This window comes from Mustelus asterias, chromosome 8 (genome assembly GCF_964213995.1).
Source record: "Mustelus asterias chromosome 8, sMusAst1.hap1.1, whole genome shotgun sequence".
NCBI classification, from domain to species: Eukaryota; Metazoa; Chordata; class Chondrichthyes; order Carcharhiniformes; family Triakidae; genus Mustelus; species Mustelus asterias.
In genome coordinates, this window is record NC_135808.1 from 111,118,896 (window position 1) to 111,141,357 (window position 22,462).

Sequence of the window (22,462 nt, forward strand, 5' to 3'; positions counted from 1 at the left end):
ACATAAAAGGACCATAGCACTGTCTGAAGAAGTGCCAGAAACTTTTCTGAAGTCCTGACCAACATCTGTCCCTCAACCAATACCACCAAGCATAGATTGTTTCGTCCCTTATCTCACTGCTATTTGTGATACCGGTGCTTCATTACTCAGAAGATAAGTGTCGCATTTCCCTGCAGTACGACAGTGACAGAAATGGAAGCATGTCACAGTAAAATCTGGCCCACATGTTCTCCTTAAGAAGAAGCGGAAATGTCCAGCTTTACTTCACAACTTCATTGCCGCAAAATCAGGAGTTAGCTGCAGAGGGTGTACAGAAACCACTGCTGTACTACTCTAAACCACAGTGTCATCATGCCCAAGAAGGGAAATTATTTTAATTAAATCATTGATGCAGTGAAAAATAAATCATGTTATTTTCAGTCTGAAATCTCTAAGTCCTGATAACATTGCAGAGAAATTATGTAAAATAGGCAATATTTTAAAATAATTTTCCAATCATATTTTGGAAACATTCAGGCAGTCATATGGGAATGGATATGCTTTCAGTAATATATTCATGCATGAGCATATTCATGCATATTCATGTGATATAACATGGCATATAATTATCATTGTATCACTCGAACAAGTGACAAATAGCCACCTGATAACTCCGATTCAGAATCTGCAACTCAATTAAAGCTCTTAACTAGCCACTCTACACGGCCAAGTTTCATCAATGCTCATCAAGGCTGCATGGGCGCAGAATCAGATCCATAGCAGGGTCCCATGTAGTCATGAGTGCTTCATGGGTTATAATAACAGTAAGGCGATGTGCAGAGCGCTGCATGTGAGAGCAGGGTAACTGGGCAGCAAGGTGCATACGCTGGCAGGACCACTGAACACGAGATGATGAAAATTAAAGTATTGTATGCATCACCATTGCAGAATGTGGGGAAGCCCCAAGTACACTTAAGAACATTATTTTAAAATGGTGGTTAAAAATAAAAGCACTGACAGCACATTCTTTATAGAAATGCACAACAGGTCGATAAGGATTTGAAATGCTCGCTGTTATATTTTCATCTTATGAGTTTCTTTGGGCTCAATGTAATACTTTGAACCAATAGTAAGATATTGAAATAACTAACACAGGCACAGAGAATATTAAACATAGAAATATGCTTCTCATGAAACATCAATTCGTACTTTTTTTCTCTCCACAGATGCTGCCTGATCTGCTAAATGTTTCCAGCATTTGCTAGTTTTAGCTCAAAGTTCCAACTATTGAAAAAGCCGTCTAAAAGGAAAAATGTATTTGATACCTGGTCTTGTTTGTGAATTCCGAGTAATTTCTTCAGGGTAGTTGGTCACTGGATGAATAGAGTTGCAGATATTGTTGAAACCACTCAGAGGGATTGGGGAGAGTTGAGTGCTCTGCAACTGTAAGCAGCAATGAATTACTAAAGCACAAAAAAAAGTATTTGATTGTAATAACTGAGTCTTATCTCAGGCAGCAAACAGGACTGCAACATGGTATTTTTTGGGTGGGCTGGGGGTGGGGGGATTCCATGCCCCTCCATGCTCTAACAAGCACAGACAGTAATTTCAATAATGCTGTCTGTGAACATTGAACTGCCCAAAACACAAAGGCTTAAACTGAGAGTTCAGCTCAAATATCCCTCCATATATGACCAGCCAAAGAAGCTTTCCTGCCCAGTAATATTTAGGGGGAAAAATAACTTTAGCACAAGTTTCTCCATTCAAACACTGCCTTCTTTCCCTCAATGTAAGTTCCCCGATATCCCATTCAGGTAGCTAATTCCTCAGTCTTTTGCATTAACACTATATCAATCAGCCATAAGAAGAAATTCATGTTTGCTCACCCATTTGACTCTTTCCCTTTTCTCCTTTGTAGGGAAATGCTCATTTCACCATCTTTGTAATAATACAGCGAAAAATCAGAAACCCAGCATATGGGAAACTGGAAATAAAATCATTTCCCATCAGAGTTTGTTAGAATTGGCCATCTGCTGTTTCTCCCCCATAATTGTTTATGGCTACAGTTATATGGAATATTATGTTTTATATATATAATATGTATATATAGAAATCAACATCATTCAAAGATCTCTCCTATTCCTTATGCTCATCATTTCATTCACAATCTAAATTACTCATTAATTGTTGTATAGCAGCTTCCTGAAATTATTTTTTCCATTCATTTTCTATCCATTGACCCTCCCTCGGGAAATCATTCTTTTCTGGAATATGGTTCCATCTGCAACAATTACTGTTTGGTCCCTTGCCCAAGTGGGCCATTTGATTGTGAGAGCATTGCAACAAAAGCCAATCCTACCCTCGCCCATGTCTACACACAGTCCCTGCTAGCAAAAGCCAACAGGGAGGATCATGGAATAGAATCATAGAATTCCTACAATGCAGAAGGAGGCCATTCGGCTCATCGAATCGGCACCGGCCACAATCCCACCCAGCCCCCATTCCCTTAACTCCCACGTATTTACCCAGCTAGTTCCTGCTAATCCCTGACCAATTTTCTCTCTCCTTTCTCACAGGCATTGAAGCCAGTTGCACTGCTCTGAGTAATGTGTCCTAGCTGCCTCTGCAGAGACTGAGATTTATCACAAAATCCTCTGCTGTTCACTGATAAAGTTCATTAAGCCCAAATAGACCAACAGAAAATTCAGTTTAAACAAAAAAAAATAGGGTGGTCCTATTTCCACATGCAATCTTTACAAGAGTATTCACCACTTCGCAATGGAATTGAACAGTTTGGATAGGACTGAAAACTGGGTATCTGTAACTTCAGTCATTTTAAAACAACAAAGATTTCACATTAAAGCTGACTGTATCCATTACTCTTTGCCCTTCACCTCTCTCCCAAATATCTTACCTTATTGCAGTACAATTCTACAGGCACTGTAGCTATATATAAGTGAACTTACATAGCACGTAATGGAAGACCAACTGACATGGATACATCACAACCAGGTCAACCTGGTCCTGTCCAACATTGACAGAACATTCTTTCAGCGGGAGTCACTGGCAAAGTCAGTCATGGGAATCTAGGCCAATTTCTCCAACAGCCACAATAATAATTTGAGCCAATAATACTGTCTCAATTAGGTCATCAACCTATGATTAATGCTGAAGGTTTCTTGGGCTGTATGGATCAGCATAAAACTAAATCGCCCATTTGCCCAGGGTGGGCATGAGGTGTAGGGAAAGGAGAGAGATTAATTTTGCAATATCAGTACAGGCTGATTTTTAAAAAATATTTCCATCTCTCACTCATTTACTGTAACAGGATCATGCCACCAGCTATTTGGTACTGACAATATTGAATACCTAATCCTGGGATTAATCATTTAACATCACCTGTTGCCAACCAGCAACTCCACCCTCTGCTCTCCTCCTCTATCTCAGTTAATGTAGCATTTACAATATACATTTTGGAGGTCTGTAAATAATCTTGTTTCTCAAAATGAAGCAGTTACAGAAGACCAAGTAATTACCGAGGGTGCGCCACAGGAAACAGAGTACCATCAAGCACATATCTTTTTAAATGACTAATTCCATACTACTTTCTCAGAAGACTAAGGAAATTTGATATGTCCATTCCGACGCTCACCAACTTTTACAGATGCACCATGCATTCTTTCTGTTTGTATCACAGCTTGGTATGGCTCCTGCTCTGTCCAAGACCACAAGAAACTACAAAGGATCGTGAACAAAGCCCTGTCCATCACTTAAACCAGCCTCCCACCCATTGACTCTGTCTACACTTCCCGCTGCCACGGAAAAGCAGCCAGCATAATTAAGGACCCCACCCCCCGGACATACTCTCTTCCACCTTCTTCCGTCAGGAAAATGATATAAACGTCTGAGGACACATACCAACCGACTCAAGAACAGCTTCTTCCCTGCTGTCATCGGACTTTTGAATTGACCTACCTCGCATTAAATTGATCTTTCTCCACACCCTAGCTATGACTGTAACATTACAGTCTGCACTCTCTCCTTTCCTTCTCTATGAATGGTATGCTTTGTCTGTGTAGCGCGTAAGAAACAAGACTTTTCACTGCATACTAATACATGTGACAATAATAAATCAAATCCATATGTGTAACCTTCTTTCAGAGTTAGCTGAATCTATAGCAGTTTTCTTTTCAAACTCAAGTAATTCAGTTTTTGTTTGCATACTAATTGGCATCATAAAGGTTTCGTGCAATTGCAATTCCTCTCATATCAAGGGGATGCCATGGTTGCAGTTTTGTCAAGCTGAACAAACCTTCACAGGGAGGAAGCTAAACGCTGGTAAGGCCACAACTGGAATATTGTGTGTGGTTCTGGTCACCACATTTCAGGAAAGGCGTAATTGCTCTGGACAGAGTGCAGTGGAGGTTTACAAGAATGTTTCCTGGGCTAGAAAAGTGTAGCTATGAGGATAGATTGGATAGGTTGGGGTTATTTTCCTTGGAACAAAGAAGGCTGAGTGGTGACTTGAATGAGGTGTACAAAATTATAAGGGGAAGAGATACAGAGTGGACAGGATAAAATTGTTTCCCTTGGTGGAGAATTCTAGAACCAGGGGATATAGATTCAAGATAAGTGACAGAAGGCGTAGAGGGGACATGAGGAAGATTTTTTTTTTTTACAGAGAGGGTAGTAGGTGTCTGGAATTCGCTGCCCGAGTTGGTGCTGGAGGTCGAGACCCTGGACTCTTCAAAAGTACCCGGATCTGCACCTTAAGCACTGTAAGTGATAGGGCTATGGGCCAGGTGCAGGAAGGTGGGATTAGAAAGGACACCCGAGTGTCCGCAGGCTGGTATGGACAAGGTGGGCCGAATGGCCTCCTTCTGTGCTGTAACTTTTCTATGGTTCAATGGAGAGAGGTGGAGAGCAAAACACACTTTAGAGATACAGCGCAGACATAATAGATGAGTATTCTCAAAAGAGAAAGAAAAGCAAAAAACTAGAAAGTGCCAGACAAATACATGGTATCTACAAATAGCAGGAAAGTGTATTTCCATTGGTCCCAGATCTATCTACTGGAATATTACTGAAGTCTACTAGAATACTGACACATTATGGTATCTGCTCTGCAAAAATAAATTGCATCTGTAATTCTCCCAAAGTGAAATCAAAGTTAGGTTTTTGAGGTTGGACAGAGAGAGAATGGCCTCCCCTTGTCCCCTTTTCTTCTTGCTCAGCCACTTTTCGTTCGATTCAAGCTTAGGTTTGAGGGGGCACTTTTGTTCCAGTCTAGATTGATTCCAGCTATCATGGAAAAAAACAACATTCACCCAGATGCCATCCCAGCTCCCCTACTCTAACAATTTACCTGCGTTTCCACTGTGTGTCCAACAGGTCGATGTGATGTGTGCAGCGTTTGAGTTAGCATGCTTTCTGCTTTGTGTATTAGTTTATTTCTCAGTTTCAGACTGCACCACTGGCCAGCAGCAGTGCAAGTAAAAAGAGCCAAGGGTGAAAATCTTTGCCAGTCAGTACAGGATGACGTTTTGGACCAGTACGTTGAGGAACCAACTAGGAAACAGGCTGTCCTAGATTTGGTACTGTGCACTGAGAACGGGTTAATTAATAATCTTGTTGTAAGGGGTCCATAGGGAACAGTAGCCATAACACAATAGAATTCTTCATTAGGATAGAAAGTGAAGTAGTCCGATCCAAAACTAGACTCCTAAACAATGGAAACTATGAAAGTATAAGGTGCGAGTTGGCCAAGATAGATTGGGCTACTTCATTAAAAGGCATGAGGGTGGACAGGCAATGGCTAATATTTAAGGAAGGAATGCATGCATTGCAACAGACTATATAGATTCTTTTCTGACACAAAAACACAGCAGACAAAGTGGCCCAATCGTGGCTAATAAAAGAAATTAAGGATTGTATTAGATCCAAAGGTGAGTCATATCAATAAAAGCAAAATACTGCGGATGCTAGAATCTGAAACAAAAACAGAAAATGCTGGAAAATCTCAGCGGGAACAGACAGAGACTATTTGACTTTTGCTGCTACCACAAACATTGTGAAACTAATCCCTTCTTGCAGAACAAATCATGCCACAGTGGATCAGGCCATTAGTGCTAGCTGGATCTGATCATCACCAGATGTGACTCTCTGAACAGCATTCTCAACATATGCAGCTACCACAATGCTGACTGTGACACAGATCTCTCCCAGGTGTGCACCAGGGTTAGGAAGCACGCCTAAAGCTTTTTCATTCAAAGCAAAAATTCTGTCCTCAATGTCATCAATACTGTCTACCCAGATAATAAACAACAGTTCTACATCTCAATTGAACAGGCGCTCTCTGGTAGAAAATGGAACATACTTTGGGGCACCATCTACAACACTGTACTCTCAACATCTTACAAGGAAGATCAGAAAAATGCTGACTGGTTCAAGGCTAACACCAGTGTGATGGAACCTGTCATTGAAGCCAAGCAGTCCATTCTCAATTAATTACAACAAAGACCCAACTGAAAAGACTCTGAATGCACTAAGAGCTGCTTGAAGTAAAGTCTGACTACAGGCAGTGTAAGAAGTCTAACAACACCAGGTTAAAGTCCAACAGGTTTATTTGGTAGCAAAAGCCACTAGCTTTCGGAACAGGCTGTCCCTTCGTCAGGTGGTCAGATGGTGTTCTCGCGTGAGAACACCATCTACCAGGTACACGGTACATACTCTTGCAACTCGGCCAATGTTGTCTACCTGTTACGCTGCAGGAAAGGATGTCCTGAGGCATGGTACATTGGGGAAACCATGCAGATGCTATGACAACGGATGAATGAACACCGCTCAACAATCACCAGGCAAGACTGTTCTCTTCCTGTTGGGGAACACTTCAGCGGTCACGGGCATTCAGCCTCTGATCTCCGGGTAAGCGTTCTCCAAGGCAGCCTTCACGACACACGACAGCGCAGAATCACTGAGCAGAAACTGATAGCCAAGTTCCGCACACATGAGGACGGCCTCAACCAGGATATTGGGTTCATGTCACACTATCTGTCACCCCCACAACCTGCCTGGATGTACGAAGTCTCACCAGCTGACCTGTCTGGAAACAATACACATCTCTTTAACCTGTGCTTAGTGCTCCCTCCACTCACATTGTCTGTACCTTTAAGACTTGATTAGCTGTAAAGACTCACATTCCAATCATTATTCATGTAAATTGAGTTTGTGTCTTTGTGCCCTGTTTGTGATCAGAACTCCCACCCACCTGACGAAGGGACAGCCTGTTCCGAAAGCTAGTGGCTTTTGCTACCAAATAAACCTGTTGGACTTTAACCTGCTGTTGTTCGACTCCTTACTGTGTTTACCCCAGTCCAACGCTGGCATCTCCACATCATGACTACAGGCAGTGTGCCAGTGACTACTCGTTACAACTTTACCAGAATTTCCAAAATGTCCTTCAACTCAGGAACTATAGGGGTATATATTAAGAGATCAAAAAGGCAATGGGTTCGTCAGCAAGAAAACAGCACCATTGTAAACAAAGGTGGAGGAGATCATCACTGGTTGCAGCAAACAGATGGGGGAGGTGGGTGACACACTACCTCAAGTTGTACTTTAGAGAGAATGGTGTCACCAAGGAAGTTCTAGACACCATTGTCTATCATGGAAGAGCTGGATATTTAACCAACTATGGAAGAGCTCAGCAAAGCTATTGGCTCGTTTGCCATTGACAAAGTTCCTGGTGCTAATACTGAATTCATCAAGCACAGGAAATCAGCATTCCTGCAGCATCTGCACAAACTTCTCAGTCTCTGGTAGAAGAAGGGGGTAGTGCCCCAGGATATGCATGATGCAAAGATTATGACCCCGTAACCTGGTGACAAGGACGCTGGCAGCGATTGCAACAACTATCGAGGCATCTCCCTGCTGAGAATCATGGGAAAAGTATTTGCCCAAGTGTCTCTTGTCGGATTGCAGATCCTGGCTGAACTCTATCCTGAATCCCAGTGTGGTTTCAGAACTGGAAGACCTACAATTGACGTGATCTCTTCCAGCAGCTGCAAGAGAAATACCACAAACAAACATCAATCTCACCAAGGCATTTGACCATGTGAGCAGAGACGTTCTATTTAAGCAGCTGGAGAAAACTGATCTCCTCATTGTGATCTCCTCTTTCCATGACAACATGATGGACAGGGTTAGCTAACATGGGGCAACATAGGAGCCTTTTGAGATCCACAGAGGAGACAAACAGGATTGTGTTCTGACACTGGCGCTCTACTGCATATTCTTCTCTTTGCTGCTGTCATATGCCTTCAGGACATCTACAGAGGCTGTCTACTTCCGTACCTGAACTGATAGAAAGCTGATCAGCTTTGCTCACCTGAGATCACTTGTAAAGGATTGGTTTGCCCATCAGGAAGGCAAATGCCATGGTTCAGGTTGTTGCCATGCCGCCATCTATTAGCATTGACAATGTGACGGTGAAAGTTGTTGATGGTTTCACATATCTAAACTCCACAATCATCAGCCATCTGTCACTTGATGTGAAAATCAATACAAATCCATGCATTGCAAATGTTACAGCTGTTATATCCAAGCTGAAGGAAAAAGTGTGGAGCAACAGCTGGCTAACCAAGAACACCAAACTGTAAGTCAATCAAACCTGCATCCTCAGTGCACTCCACTGCAATGGCGAGACCTGGCCAACATAAGCTAGACAGGAGAAAAAGTTGAACAGTTTCCATCTTTGCTGTCTCATACTTATCTTCAGCATCTCTGGGCAGAAGAGATCACAAACTCAGAGTTCCTGGAGCGTACCAATTCCATTAGCAAAAACTAATTGCCAAGCTGTGCATCAAATGGATGATGGCTGTACACCCTAAGACCAGTGAATTAGTCACGGGGTCATGATCACCTGGACATCCACAACAAGGACCCATACAAATGAGATATGAAAATAGCAGACATTGAAACTGACAACTGGGAGGCAGTCACTGACAGCCATGGCCCCTGGAGGCTGACTGGAAGGGCACCGGAAGAGGCGAGCAGAAATCAAAAGATCAGCTGGCAAAGAAGTGGGCCCAGAGAAAATGGAGGCCAGTGAATCTTGCAACTTTTCAGCCCACTGTCTTCCTTTGAAAATAATGCAGCAGAGCCTGCCATGCCAGAGTAGGGCTCCTGAACCACACCAGGCCATGCTCAGCACAAGAGTTGACCGCCACGGCACAAACTATCATCTTACAAGATGGAAGGATGTCACTGTATCTCTACTGTCCAGTAGCAATTGCATAAACTCAGTCACTTGGACTTGGCACATGCAAATATGGCTAACAACCTCCTTTGATTTGGAACTGAATTAAATCCAGTTTAAATGCTTCATTGACGTAAAATTGTGTCAGCCCCACTCTTCTCGCGACGCCATTTTATGTCCATTGTTTCGTGTTATGATGAAACAACCTGCTAAATTCATCACTTCAGTGCCTCAGTTATACAGTTATCAGGGAAGTTAGAATTTCCTCACACTGGATCTTCAGTCCTGCATTTTTTTCTATAGGAGGAGGAGAAACCAGTATGTGACTTCCCTTCACATAAAGATATATATTATATAGGGTTCAGCATGTGCTAGGATTCTCAACAAACTGGTAAAGCTTCTTCTTGAACTCTTTTAACTTATAACCAATAACCCTGACCAGGAAGAAAATGAGTTCCTTTCAAAAGTGTAAGCCACATGAAGGAAATTAAATATAGGGGGAAAGAAAACTCATTACCTTTAAAACAAAGTAGAGTTATCAGAATTAAATCCAGCAGTTCGTGCTTTCACTCTTCAATCAGGATTTCCAAAACTCTATGTTCTTCAAGTAGATTGCCTTTGAGATTCTCAGCGTCATTTTACTCTCTATACTCATATCTTAAGGTTATAGCAGTAAAAAAAAGTACATGTTTCTTAGAATTTGACTCCTGCACTCATTATGTTAAAGAAAGTGCATGCTTACATGAAACATTAATTTTCCAGCACTTTTCTATCTGGTTGAAAAAGTAAGCATACAACCTCTCTGGTATCTTTATTCAAAGCCCTTTCCCAGTCAAAGAGCAAAGTCCCGTACTACCACATCACCATTACAGTTATTGTTGAATACTATGACTGTGTTTTGCAGTTTGCAACTTCCCTCACACTGTAGAGGGAATTGTCCTTGGTGAAATGATTTGATTTGATTTATTATTGTCGCATGTATTGGGATACCGTGAAAAGTATTGTTTCTTGCGCGCTATACAGACAGAGCATACTGCTCATAGAGAAGAAAGGAAGATGATGCAGAATGTAGTGTTACAGTCATAGCCAGGGTGTAGAGAAAGATCAACTTAAGAAAGATAGGTCCATTCAAAAGTCTGATGACAGCAGGGAAAAAACTGTTCTTGGTTCGGTTGGTATGTGGCCTCAGTCGGAAAAAGGTGGAAGAGAGTAGGTCTGGGGTGCGTGATATCCTTGATTATGTTGGCTGCTTTTCCAAGGCAGTGGGAAGTGTAGACAGAGTCAATGGATGGGAGGCTGGTATGCCTGATGGACTGGGCTTCATTCACAATCCTTTGTGGTTTCTTGCGGTCTTGATCAGTGCAGGAACCATACCAGGCTGCGATACACCCAAAAAGGATGCTTTTTATGGTGCATATGTAAAAGTTGGTGAGAGTCGTAATGGACATACCAAATTTCCTTAGCCGCCTGAGAAAGTAGAGGCATTGGTGGGCTTTCTTAACTATAGCGTCAACATGGAGGGACAGTACAGGTTGTTGGTGATCTGGACATCTAAAAGTTTGAAGCTCTCGATCATTTCTACTTCACCCCAGTTGACGTAGACAGGGGCATGGCCTCCACTACGCTGCCTGAAGACGATGACAATCTCCTTCGTTTTACTGGCATTGAGGGAGAGATTATTGTCATCATGCCAATTTACAAGATTCTCTATCTCTTTTCTGTACTCCGTCTCATCGTTTGATATCCGACACATTACTGAGTGATGGACACACTTTTCATGGTGCGTAGTGTTGCCTAATTGACTTCAAAACAATCGGAATTGTAAGTGCTGAACACTATTGAAATTCAAACCTAATTATTTCCCCATGCCTATCTCTGGTTCCTTTTATTCATTTAGTTTAGGCATAAACAAAAACAACATAATCCCATGGACTGCAAGATCACAAATTGTGAATGCCTAACAATATACCCCTGCATTCAGAGCACGTACCTAATCACTTTCCTCTCTACAGCACTCAACTAGCTCTTCCTCCAAATTACATAAAATATCAGACACAACCATTTCAGTAACTCCCTGATTCTTATGCAGTAGCATAAATCTTCTGAATAATATGTCCCCATCAGCTGTTTCTGTCTAAGGAAATTAATATTTGCCTTTGTAATGCTTACCTTAAGGGAGCAATGAAAGCTTTTCAGTTCTGTTATCTTGCTCTGCCTCACCATATCTGCCAACTGAGCGACAAAGTAAAATTAGCTGCGTTTTAGTGGAACTAATCAAAAAAGAAGCAACTGTACTGAATATATGGTTACAGCAGACCATTATTCACAGCAGAAGCAAGAAGCCCTGATTCTCTGTATACCCCCAGGCAGAGACTATCAACAATAGTTAACATTTCAACAAGGATATTCTTAGTTTGCTTCCTTACTCCTTCCTCCAAATAATTTTTTAAATATTAAATCAACTACACAGCAAACTCTCGTATCACCAGCAGTCTCTATAGTCTTGTGTTCTAACCACTGATATTTCCCAAGTCATCAATAGCCTCACAAAGAAAATAACCAGGTTTCAATTATGTAATAGGATAATGACATCTGTTAGGGAATTACCAGCATTCATTCCACCCAGGGACTTCAAACAGCTGATATAGAGAATAGTGATGGATGCTTAGTGATATTTTTACCCTGAACAGATGTTTGGATGGATTATAAAATAATAGCAAAGAAAATCACTAAACGAATCTAATTGATGAAAAATCCAATCAGATAAACATAAGATTTGTAGGATTGTTACCTGAACATAATGCTTTAAATTTACTACAATCCTGATAGTTCATCGTGCAATATTAATTTTTTTTTCTCCTGTTGTAACATTGCTGTAATTACTTAAGTCACAATGCGCTTCATTCCACAAAACGGCTTTAGAAATTGACCTTGCTCAGTCCTTTACTAAATACACATCCTCAGTTCTTCCAATCTTGCCATCCTGAGCCGTCCACTCAACTTTCACCATTTGAGCTATACAAAAAGAATTCAACTTGTCGCACCCTTGTGAAACTTATCATTTTTCACCCTTGTCAGTACAAATAAGATATTCAAATTTAAAAAAAGGCTGGGGAGGTTGACTCATGTAATACTGAGAAATGGTCATAATCCTTCAATAGGAACATCTTTTAAACGAGTAAGCAGGTGTGAACAGCATACTGAGTCACAAGACAACCTCCCCCTAATCCATTTTGTGACATTTTCTCACACTGTGCTCATCATGTGATGAGCTGAATCAGAAGATTAGGTAGGGAAGTTGATGGCTAGAGATGAAAAAATTATATCAGCTTGCAAAGGAGATTTTTGTCCACTGTAAGACTCAACAACAACCAGTGAACTGACTTTTTCATAAATTCAGTGCCAAAGCCTTGTTTATCAGCTTGATGCCAGTCTGCTGTTACTAAGGCATGCCCACGGCTACACTCGAGAGCTCAACACAGGAGAGTGGCCGAACATGACAGTGAGTGGAATTTTCAAAAAGGTGGCAGAGTGTCAGGTTCTGACAGAAAACCGGCGTGTTTCATCCAGAAACACAGCCAGGTTTTATCACCAGATCTTTAGACACTGTCAAACAAAAATCAGGAGGCACGGTTTGCGCTGTTACTCTAGCGAGGCAGGGCCTGATAGAGCCGGCAAGGCTGGGCTCCACAGAGATCAGAGCACCAACTTTAAAGAACGCTCCGATCTCAAAGTTAAGTTGAAGGCTCCCCCACCCCACCCCCACGGACATTGGGTCTCCGGCACAAAAGAGAAACACCTTCAACCTTCGCACACAGAAGGGCAACCCCCTCACCACGCAAAGATCGGGGCATCCCCTCCAATCCCACCCTCCCCAACACCATGCAAGAATCAGGGTGACCAATCGCCCACTCTGCCGCATCGGGGCAAACCCGCCCCCTCACAGTCTCTGCGCCCATCCTCCATTCACAGACTCTGCTTTCCCACCCCAATGCAGGCATAACCTTCCCATCAAACCATCAGGCCTCACTCCACATATAAGGGGAGCCTCCCCAAAGGGGCTCTCGAGAGTGCCACCCCCGGCACTACCAACCTGTCCACCGCCAAGGTGCCACTGCCCAGCCATGTCCCTTATCACCCAGGGGCTATACTCACCTCTGTGCCCCAGTGTGGTTATCATGACTGGTCTTCGTTTTCAAAAACCAGTAGGGATTCCCGCTGGCGTGACATCACACTGGCAAGTGGGGGGTGGAGCATTCAATCTGGCCAGACATAATGGCATAAAGACTTATAATGAGATTTAAATTCTGGCTAATCAGGTTGATGCCCTTTAGGGCGTAAACCTCTTAATGTCGCTGACAGAAGGGTGGGAAGATCTCAAACCGAGATCTTGCCGGCGCAAATCCCGTTATGGCCCTCTCGCAAGATTTAGCAGCCATAGCCAGGTTTGCGCCCACAGCAAATGGGCCCGCTAAACCTCACCCAGTAATGTCCCATATTTGAACCCCATTCTGTGTTGAGTTAGCTGATGTCAATCAGTTGGGGGTGGGGAGAAATATACTCAACAAGGATTCTCATTCCTGGTTGGACACCAATAACCCCTGCTGACTGGTGAGGTCGACATTAGGCCCAGCTGTGATTCCCCAGCATCAAATAGCCTGCCTGCACTCACCATCAAGGCTCACACACATCTGCAAGGAGTGTTAACAGTTTCAAGAGAAAAGGGAAGAAAATTAATGGGAGGAAATGTCCTCCCTCAATCAGACACATGCACCATCTCATGCTCTATTACATGGTGGAAAATAATATATTTCAGACAGGCTTGATTATAGGAGTGGGTAATTTGAATCTGTGGGCACATGTTCAAACCCTGATGTTCTCCACACAACTGTACTGCCACGTAGTTTAACATTCAGAATTAGATGGAACTGTAAATTGTAGTTTTGATCTATCAGAAAACGACTGTTGCAATATTTAAGTAGCCTACATCCTATACCGTCTAATGTCTGAAGACTGAGGAGATTGTATGCAATTCTATAAGAAATTGCCTCTAACAACAGTATATATGGTACAGCTATTATGCCAATGGGGGAAAACCAACCACCTCCCTCCCCCCCACCCCAGAATAAACTTACACATCTCTGTCTGCTGTTTGTCAGACTAGTTTTAATTTCAAGACTTGACCTCAGAGCATTACAATATACTGGCTGGGATCAGTCAGTCTTGTTCAAGCTACAGTAAGTTGTCTCACAACACCAGGTTAAAGTCCAACAGGTTTATTTGAAATCACGAGCTTTCGGAGCACTGCTCCTTCACTCCCCTGATGAAGGAACAGCGCTCTGAAAGCTTGTGATTCCAAATAAATCTGTTGGACTTCAACCTGGTGTTGCGAGACTTGTTATTGTGCCCACCCCAGTCCAATGCGTGTGACGACTAGGGGATTTTCACAGTAACTTCATTGCAGTGTTAATGTAAGCCTACTTGTGACTGATAAATAAAAACTTTAACTTTAAACTAGGAGCAGGAGTAGACAATTTAGCCCCTCAAGCCTGCTCCGCCATTCAATACAATCATGGCTGATCTTAGAACATAGAACATTACAGCGCAGTACAGGCCCTTCGGCCCTCGATGTTGCGCCGACCAGTGGAACCAATCTAAAGCCCCTCTAATCTACACTATTCCAATATCATCCATATGCTTATCCAATAACCATTTGAATGCTCTTAATGTTGACGAGTCCACTACTGCTGCAGGCAGGGCATTCCACGCCCTTACTACTCTCTGAGTAAAGAACCTACCTCTAACATCTGTCCTATATCTCTCACCCCTCAATTTAAAGCTATGTCCCCTCATGCTTGCCATCGCCATCCTAGGAAAAAGGCTCTCACTATCCACCCTATCTAATCCTCTGATCATCTTGTATGCCTCTATTAAGTCACCTCTTAACCTTCTTCTCTCTAACGAAAACAACCTCAAGCCCCTCAGCCTTTCCTCATACGATTTTCCCACCATACCAGGCAACATCCTGGTAAATCTCCTCCGCACCCTTTCCAACACTTCCACATCTTTCCTATAATACGGCGACCAGAACTGTACGCAATACTCCAAATGCGGCCGCACCAGAGTTTTGTACAGTTGCAGCATGACCTCCTGGCTCCGAAACTCAATCCCTCTACCAATAAAAGCTAACACACCGTCTTGTCTTGAACTCAACTCCACTTTCCTGCCCGTTTTCCATAACCGTTCAAAACATTACTAATTAAAATCTGTCTATCTCCTCCTTAAATTACTCAATGTCCTGACATCCACCACACTCTGGAGTATTAGATCTCCTTCCTCTCATACTCCTAAACTCTAAAGAGCATCGGCTTAAACTACTCAATCTTTCTTCATTAGACAAACCCTCATCTCTGGAATCAATCTACTGAAACTCCTTTGAACTGTCTCTAATGCCACAAAATTCTTCCTCAGATAAGGGGACCAAACGGTACAAGTACAGTCTCACCAAGGCCTTGTATATTCGCAGCAACACATCCTTACTTTTATATTCTATTCCTTTATACAGGTGCATCTGGAGTATGGCCTTGTGTCAGAACCAGTGACCGATGGAATCAGTCGACCTGCTCCTCGGCAATGACCTGGCGGGGTCAGATGTAATAGCATCCCTAGAGGTCTCTGAGAAGCCCACTGAGGTCAGGAAGACTGAACAGCTGCAATGGAAAGTGCCTGGCATTGTCCTGACTGTGGAGTAACCCGGTCTATGACCAGACAAGCTCAGTCAGAGGAAGCTGAGGTGGCACTGCAGACAGAAGACTTTCTGGTCCGGTTACCTGAAACCTTTTTTGGGAGTCTAGAGGACTCTAAGGAAATAATAAATAGATCTTCCTTGGTAGCAGCCCAGCAAGCTGACCCACAGTTAAAAACATTAGCTCAGACAGCACACACTGAAGCTGAGGCAGAAGCAGTCCTCAAATGCTATACCAATAGAAATGAGATGCTGATGAGGAAATGGAGACTCCATTACAGACCTGTAAGTAATGTGTGGATAGTGATCCACTAGGAGTGCTGCCGAGATACCATAGGGAATACTGCGGCAAGTTAGGGAACTATTGCGGCAAGTTCACAAATTTCCGGTGGCGGGGCATATTGGTATAAGTAAAACTCAACACCACATCAGCCAGCATTTTTACTGCTCGCATCTCCACAAGGTTGTAAAAACAGAAAATTTTGGAGAAACATAGCAGGTCTGACAGCATCTGTGGAGAGAATAAAGCCAACGTTTCGAGTCAGGATGACCGTTCATCAGCGCTCTGACATCGAAGCTTCCCCCAACCAGCTGCTGCTGCCACACACGCCAATACTCAGGTTCACTTGCCACCAATTACCTTCCTGCTGCTCACTCTTCCTCCTCACAGGTTGTTTCATTTCTGCGCTTGCTGCTAATAGACACAATTGCTCCTCATTCATGCAAGCAGCAGCTGGCTAAGTGCTGGCACCTGAGCCCCAGCAACGGAGTCGGAGGCACTTACATTTGGGAACCCCTGGATTACAAAGAGGGGGAGGTGGTAGCCAGAAAAAACTTCTCATTCCTCCTGAAATTCCACCATTACACAAGTTCTCCTTGGAGTCATCTGCCGTACCCCCAGAGAGCACCATTGATTTAAAAGATCACTCAGAAATAGGATATGTAATCCTGGCTGCAGTTCATAAAAGTCTGAAAGAAAATCCGACTTGAGTGTTGGATTTTGGAACAGAAATTTCCTTGGCATTGCTGACAATTCCACGATCCCACTGCTAATGAGTTGGGGGGCGGGGCGGAACAGAACATTTTCCCCACTTAGCTAGCTGCTGCTCGCGTGAGAGAGAAGCAATTGTGTCTATTAGCAGACACATTCTCCCCGTGCCTGCGTGGGTTTCTTCCGGGTGCTCCAGTTTCCTCACACAGTCCAAAGATGTGCAGGTTAGGTTGATTGGCCATGCTAAATTGACCCTAGTGTCAGGGGGATTAACAGGCTAAATATGTGGGGTTACAGGGATAGGGCCGGGGTGATATTGTGGTCAGTGCAGACTCAATGGGCCAAACGGCTTCTTGCACTGTAGGTATTCTGTATTCAAAGCACAACAGTTTCAATGTACATATAAATACATGTCTCTTTTCATATATTAGACATCTATCCTATATTTTTATTAGCAATGAAAAAACAAGGCTCTCAACACGTTTCAATTGTTAATTGGGCAATAAAATACAGAGTTGCATGCATTAGGCAAGATGCAGAATACAAAACCTCAATGTTTCTACAGTGCAGAAGGAGGTCATTTGGCCCATCGAGCCTCCACAGACAACAATCCCCATAACGGCACGTATTTACCCTGCTAGTCCCCCTGACACTATGCAGCAATTTAGCATAGCCAATCAACCAAAACCACACATCTTTGGACTGTGGAAGGAAACTGGAGTACCCGGAGGAAACCCAAGCAGACACGGGGAGAACGTGCAAACTCCACACAGACAGTGACCCAAGGCCGGTATTGAACCTGAGTCCCTGGCGCTATGAGGCAGCAGTGCTCACCACTGTGCCACCTTGCCGCCCCAGAAGAAAATGACATTTGACCCACTGAAGCTCACCCCTCCAGCATAAACCAGCCTCCCATCCATTGTCTCTGTCTACACTTCCCACTGCCTTGGCAAAGCAGCCCGCATAATTAAGGACCCCACGCACCCCAGACATTCTCTCTTCCACCTTCTTCTGTTGGGAAAAAGGTACAAAAGTCTGAAGTCACGTACCAACCGACTCAAGAACAGCTTCTTCCCGGCTGCCGTCAGACTTTTGAATGCATTAAGTTAATCTTTCTCTACATCCTAGCTATGACTATAATACTATATTCTGCACTCTCTCGTTTTCTTCCCTATGAACGGTATGCTTTGTCTATATAGCGCGCAAGAAACAATACTTTTCACTGTATACTAATACATGTGACAATAATAAATCAAATCAAAACGTACTCCCTTCCTATAACATACACTTGTTGTCTGCATTGTGATCTGTATCTTGCAAGGACGCTAAATTTAGCGTTAGAAATAAGGCTCAGCCTTATTCTGGAATTAAATGGTGACGACTTCCAAGAAGTGTCATACGGTTGGATTTGGCACTGCAGCAAAAACCCAGCTTCTAGAGGCACTCAATGAGCACAGCAGGACACACATTTTAAACCAACTTGACTGAATATTTAGATAGTCAACTTTTAAAAGGGACCTTTGCATAATCGCGCATCCGTGCAGGCGCCGGCTTCTTTTAAGGGCAAGACAATACGAGTTCAAGTAAAAGCCGAGAAATACAGGCATGGTACCGTCTGGCTGAAACTTGAACTGCAGCTCAGAGTCGCGCGTTGTAGTATAAATAACCCTTGGATATTTTCAACATCCCCGCTTTCTTCGTCTCGACTACATCGCTTCAGAGATTGTTCAAGATATTTTATCGTCCTTTGAATTAGCTGTTTTTAAAACTATGTTCACTTTTCGTTGGATTACATATTTGATCGGTGTCCTGGCAGTTTGTTTCACGTTAAGTATTTCAATGCCTCCAACACAAACCAGCACTGTCTGGATTCAACGATTCGAGCACCACAGTCTTGGGGTTTTTTTTAACATCCCGTTTAGCAGAACTTACGTCCTCGAAACATTATTTACAAACCACTTACCCTATGGGTGCGATACAAAGTTTCACACGCCTTGGGGCTTATCACCGGCAGATCCACTACTGAAACAGGTTTCAAACAAACCCAATTAAAATACCGTAACGCACTCCCATGAAAACGAGATTACACTCACTGGCAGCTCCATTGTGAAGAGGCGCTTTGGAATGGGTGAAATTTGAAAAGCAGCATTGCGAGTGACTGTGCCGATTATAATAACCTTGACTAGGAAGTACCAACTCGACTGTGGCCAAGTGAGAGCATTCCTTCACTGGATGTTGAAACAGCCCCAGTGAGTTGCATCACTCGGGAGTCATTGCAACAGACTAAATAAAACCTCTCGATTTCCCGGTTTGATTTGAAATGTTAACTGTTTCCTATAAGATGCACCGCACTGGTCGGCATCACTGTCTACTGGGCTGGGTGCATTTGTTTTAAGGAGTATTAAAAAACACACACACACACAGATGTGGAAGATTTAGAGGATAGATCCTGTGTCACCTTCAGGTCAACATGTCAGTCAGTGCTGAGAATGGGGTTACACTGGGGAGGGGGGGCTTTGTAAATCAGAGGGGGATGGAAATCAGAGGGGGAATATGTAAATCAGAGGGGGAATTTGTAAATCAGAGGGGGATGGAAATCAGAGGGGGATGGAAATCAGAGGGGGAATATGTAAATCAGAGGGGGATATATGTAAATCAGAGGGGGATATATGTAAATCAGAGGGGGAATATGTAAATCAGAGGGGGAATATGTAAATCAGAGGGGGAATATGTAAATCAGAGGGGGGATATGTAAATCAGAGGGGGAATATGTAAATCAGAGGGGGAATTTGTAAATCAGAGGGGAATGTAAATCAGAGGGGGAATTTGAAAGTCAGAGGGGGATTTGAAAGTCAGAGGGGGATTTGAAAGTCAGAGGGGGATTTGAAAGTCAGAGGGGGATTTGAATATCAGAGGAGGGATTTGAACATCCAAGGGGGATTTGTAAATCAGAGGGGAATTTGAAAATCTGAGGGCGGAATTTGTAAATCAGAGGAGGATTTGTAAATCAGAGGAGGATTTGTAAATCAGAGGAGCATTTGTAAATCAGAGGAGGATTTGTAAATCAGAGGGAAGATTTATAAATCAGAGGGAAGGATTTATAAATCAATGGGGAGTATTTTGTAAATCAGAGGGGGTGATTTATAAATCAGAAGGGAGAGATTTGTAAATCAGAGGGTATCATGATGGTGCTGAGTCCCTCCTCCACTCAGTAGTTTAGCTGCCTGATGAACAGCTTGTATAGTGGAGTTTGCTTTCTCTCAGGGCCACACAGCTTTGACTCAGCATAAAAACTCTCCCGTGTTATAAACACTGAGCCCAAACCGGTAAAGACACGAAGAGGGGGAAACAACCATTAAATCAGACAAAGAAACATAAGTTAGGAAAGAAAGTCTAAAAGTTCCTCCCAGTATTAAATTTAATTCTTGTCTGGGCTCTCTCTCTGTGAGGGAAAGAGTCCCCCTCCATTCCCCTCACACACAAACCAAAAGCTACTCCTTCCCGCTTAACAGCCCCCTTGGTGAGTCAGACAGCAGATTCCTAACTCCCTTCTGTCACTACCTTGAAACTCCGGCCATAAGGACTAAGCTCCGCTTTCACAACCTCCACCATCTTCCTTCCTCCCTGTTCGCTTTTCGAAATTCTGGACTGGGCGAACTGTACTGACTTGAGCCGGTCAGCCGCCGTAGCACCGCCATGTTGGTGAGGTCAGTCAGCAGCAATGGACCGCTCTTCAGCGCCATGTTGTGATGGTCACCCACACCAGATAACAATCCAGCAGCTGGTTGTGGGTTGTCCGGGGGGGGGGGGGTATATTTCATTGGGTCTCACATTGTAAAGTCAATCTAAATAATCCATCAGTTCTACTTATCCCATTAGATTTTTTAACCATTGCTGCTAGGATCAGAGACTGTATGATACATGTATTACACCCTTCACTCATTTTCTACTTGGCTGCTTGCATCTTCACCTTTATAAATATTCAAGTTGAAACTTCTCAGATTCATCTAATTTCTGAAAATATGAAATGCATTGTGTGGAGCTTTAAAATAATAACTGTAATTTATGATTGAAGGATCTGCAATCTGAGTCATTGTTGTAGGTTATAAATGTCGGTGAAACATTTCCCCAATGCTAAACGCTCCGCATCACTGTTTGCTCAACAGCAACAAATCTAATCACGAGGACTGGCTATAATCCTGTCACTATAGGCAATTATCTTCTGGCTAATTACGCAATATCGCATTACATGTGAGTGGCACAGGCTGATTTATGAAGTTTACAACATTGTTTCCCCAGTGACCAACACTTAAGCTCCGTAAACAAAATACTCTGGATGCTGATCACAAACAGAAACTGTAGGAGGGAATGAATGAACTGAGTCTTCCGAGACCATGCAGAACTTCAACTAAAACGGCTTGATTCAACATGCATAAGGGAAAGCAGAACTCGTGGCTGTAACTACAGCTTGCTTCTGAGCTACTCTACTGAGCACTGGCTCTTACATATTCTTATACCCCTTTCTTTACATTACAAAGCATTACATTCACATCAGGCCGTCATATTGTTACTTTGAATTGGTTACAATTCTTTCGTTGATTACATTATACGGTTCCATTGTCTTGTGTGCTTTAGTTTTTAATCGTTTTCTGGACATCTCCTATCTACCTGTTTACAATATCAAAGCGTTGTGTTTGTCAAACTGATTTCGATGGGGTGTTATTTGTCCCATCTCCTGGATATTTCATTAAGTTTTCAGAGGCACAATGGTTCCTTTAGACCTTTTGGAGCCTCGATTCTCACATGGTTGTTGTAACCTTGGAGTGATACCACCTGGGGTGTGACTGTTTTAGTGCCATCTGAGATGTAATTATTTGTATTTTGTCCTGTCTGCTTGCAATGGGTGTGGATGCTACAGTGCTGTCTGTTTAACCCTTTCCATATATTCCTCTCCTGCTGCAGTCCACACTCCCTGGGTTTTGCCCTAATACAGAAACGTTGGGTGGAATGTTTCAGTTTTTCGGACTAAGTGTGGCAGTGGGCAGGACAGAGTCTTCTGTTGATCAGCTCATTAAATATGTATCAGGTGGCTGCTTGCTGAATCATGTAGCGGGGTACTGATTTGCCCACTTGCCATTCCTCCATGGATTTGAATTCCTGCGGCACCAAACACACATACACTCTGCAGGCCCACTGTGTACTGATAAAGAACTGTTCTCCCAGAGAAGCAAGCCCTCTGTACCATGATCAGCCTCGACTCCCCAGTAATTCTCCTCTAGGCCATCTGAGAACACCTCAATGGACTGGTAAACGTGCAAAACCCCTCAGACTGTGTGCCTAATCCTAACTGTATGTATCTGTACTGAAGCAGAGTGGCATGACAACAGGACCAATGCATATAGTTTGAAAAGAATTGTACTCTCTATATCAGAAATATTGAAATGTATGTAATGTTCACATTATGGAATTGAAGCTCCTCAGAGTCCATCTT

At 43.1% G+C, this 22,462-nt stretch overlaps 1 protein-coding gene across 12 annotated transcripts in view; it reads right to left on the reverse strand.

The window, feature by feature from the left end:
* The window catches only part of LOC144497452 (MAP kinase-interacting serine/threonine-protein kinase 1-like), an 88,910-nt gene extending 68,295 nt beyond the window's left edge, over window positions 1–20,615 (reverse strand). For 3 of the 12 annotated variants that reach the window (XR_013498550.1, XM_078218733.1, XM_078218732.1), the window contains exons 1-2: window positions 19,065–19,195; window positions 1,305–1,422 (exon numbers count right to left, since the gene is read on the reverse strand). Coding sequence is in view for 5 of the 12 variants with exons in the window: in XM_078218733.1 (XP_078074859.1) it covers window positions 1,305–1,422; window positions 19,065–19,076 (130 nt within the window). In the remaining 7 variants the exon portion in view is untranslated. Of the gene's footprint in view, window positions 1–1,304; window positions 1,423–11,404; window positions 11,468–18,934; window positions 19,202–20,532 lie in introns of those variants that run through there. The other 9 variants (XR_013498549.1, XM_078218731.1, XM_078218730.1 and 6 more) reach the window with 8 other exon arrangements.
* Between the last annotated feature and the right edge of the window lie 1,847 nt (window positions 20,616–22,462).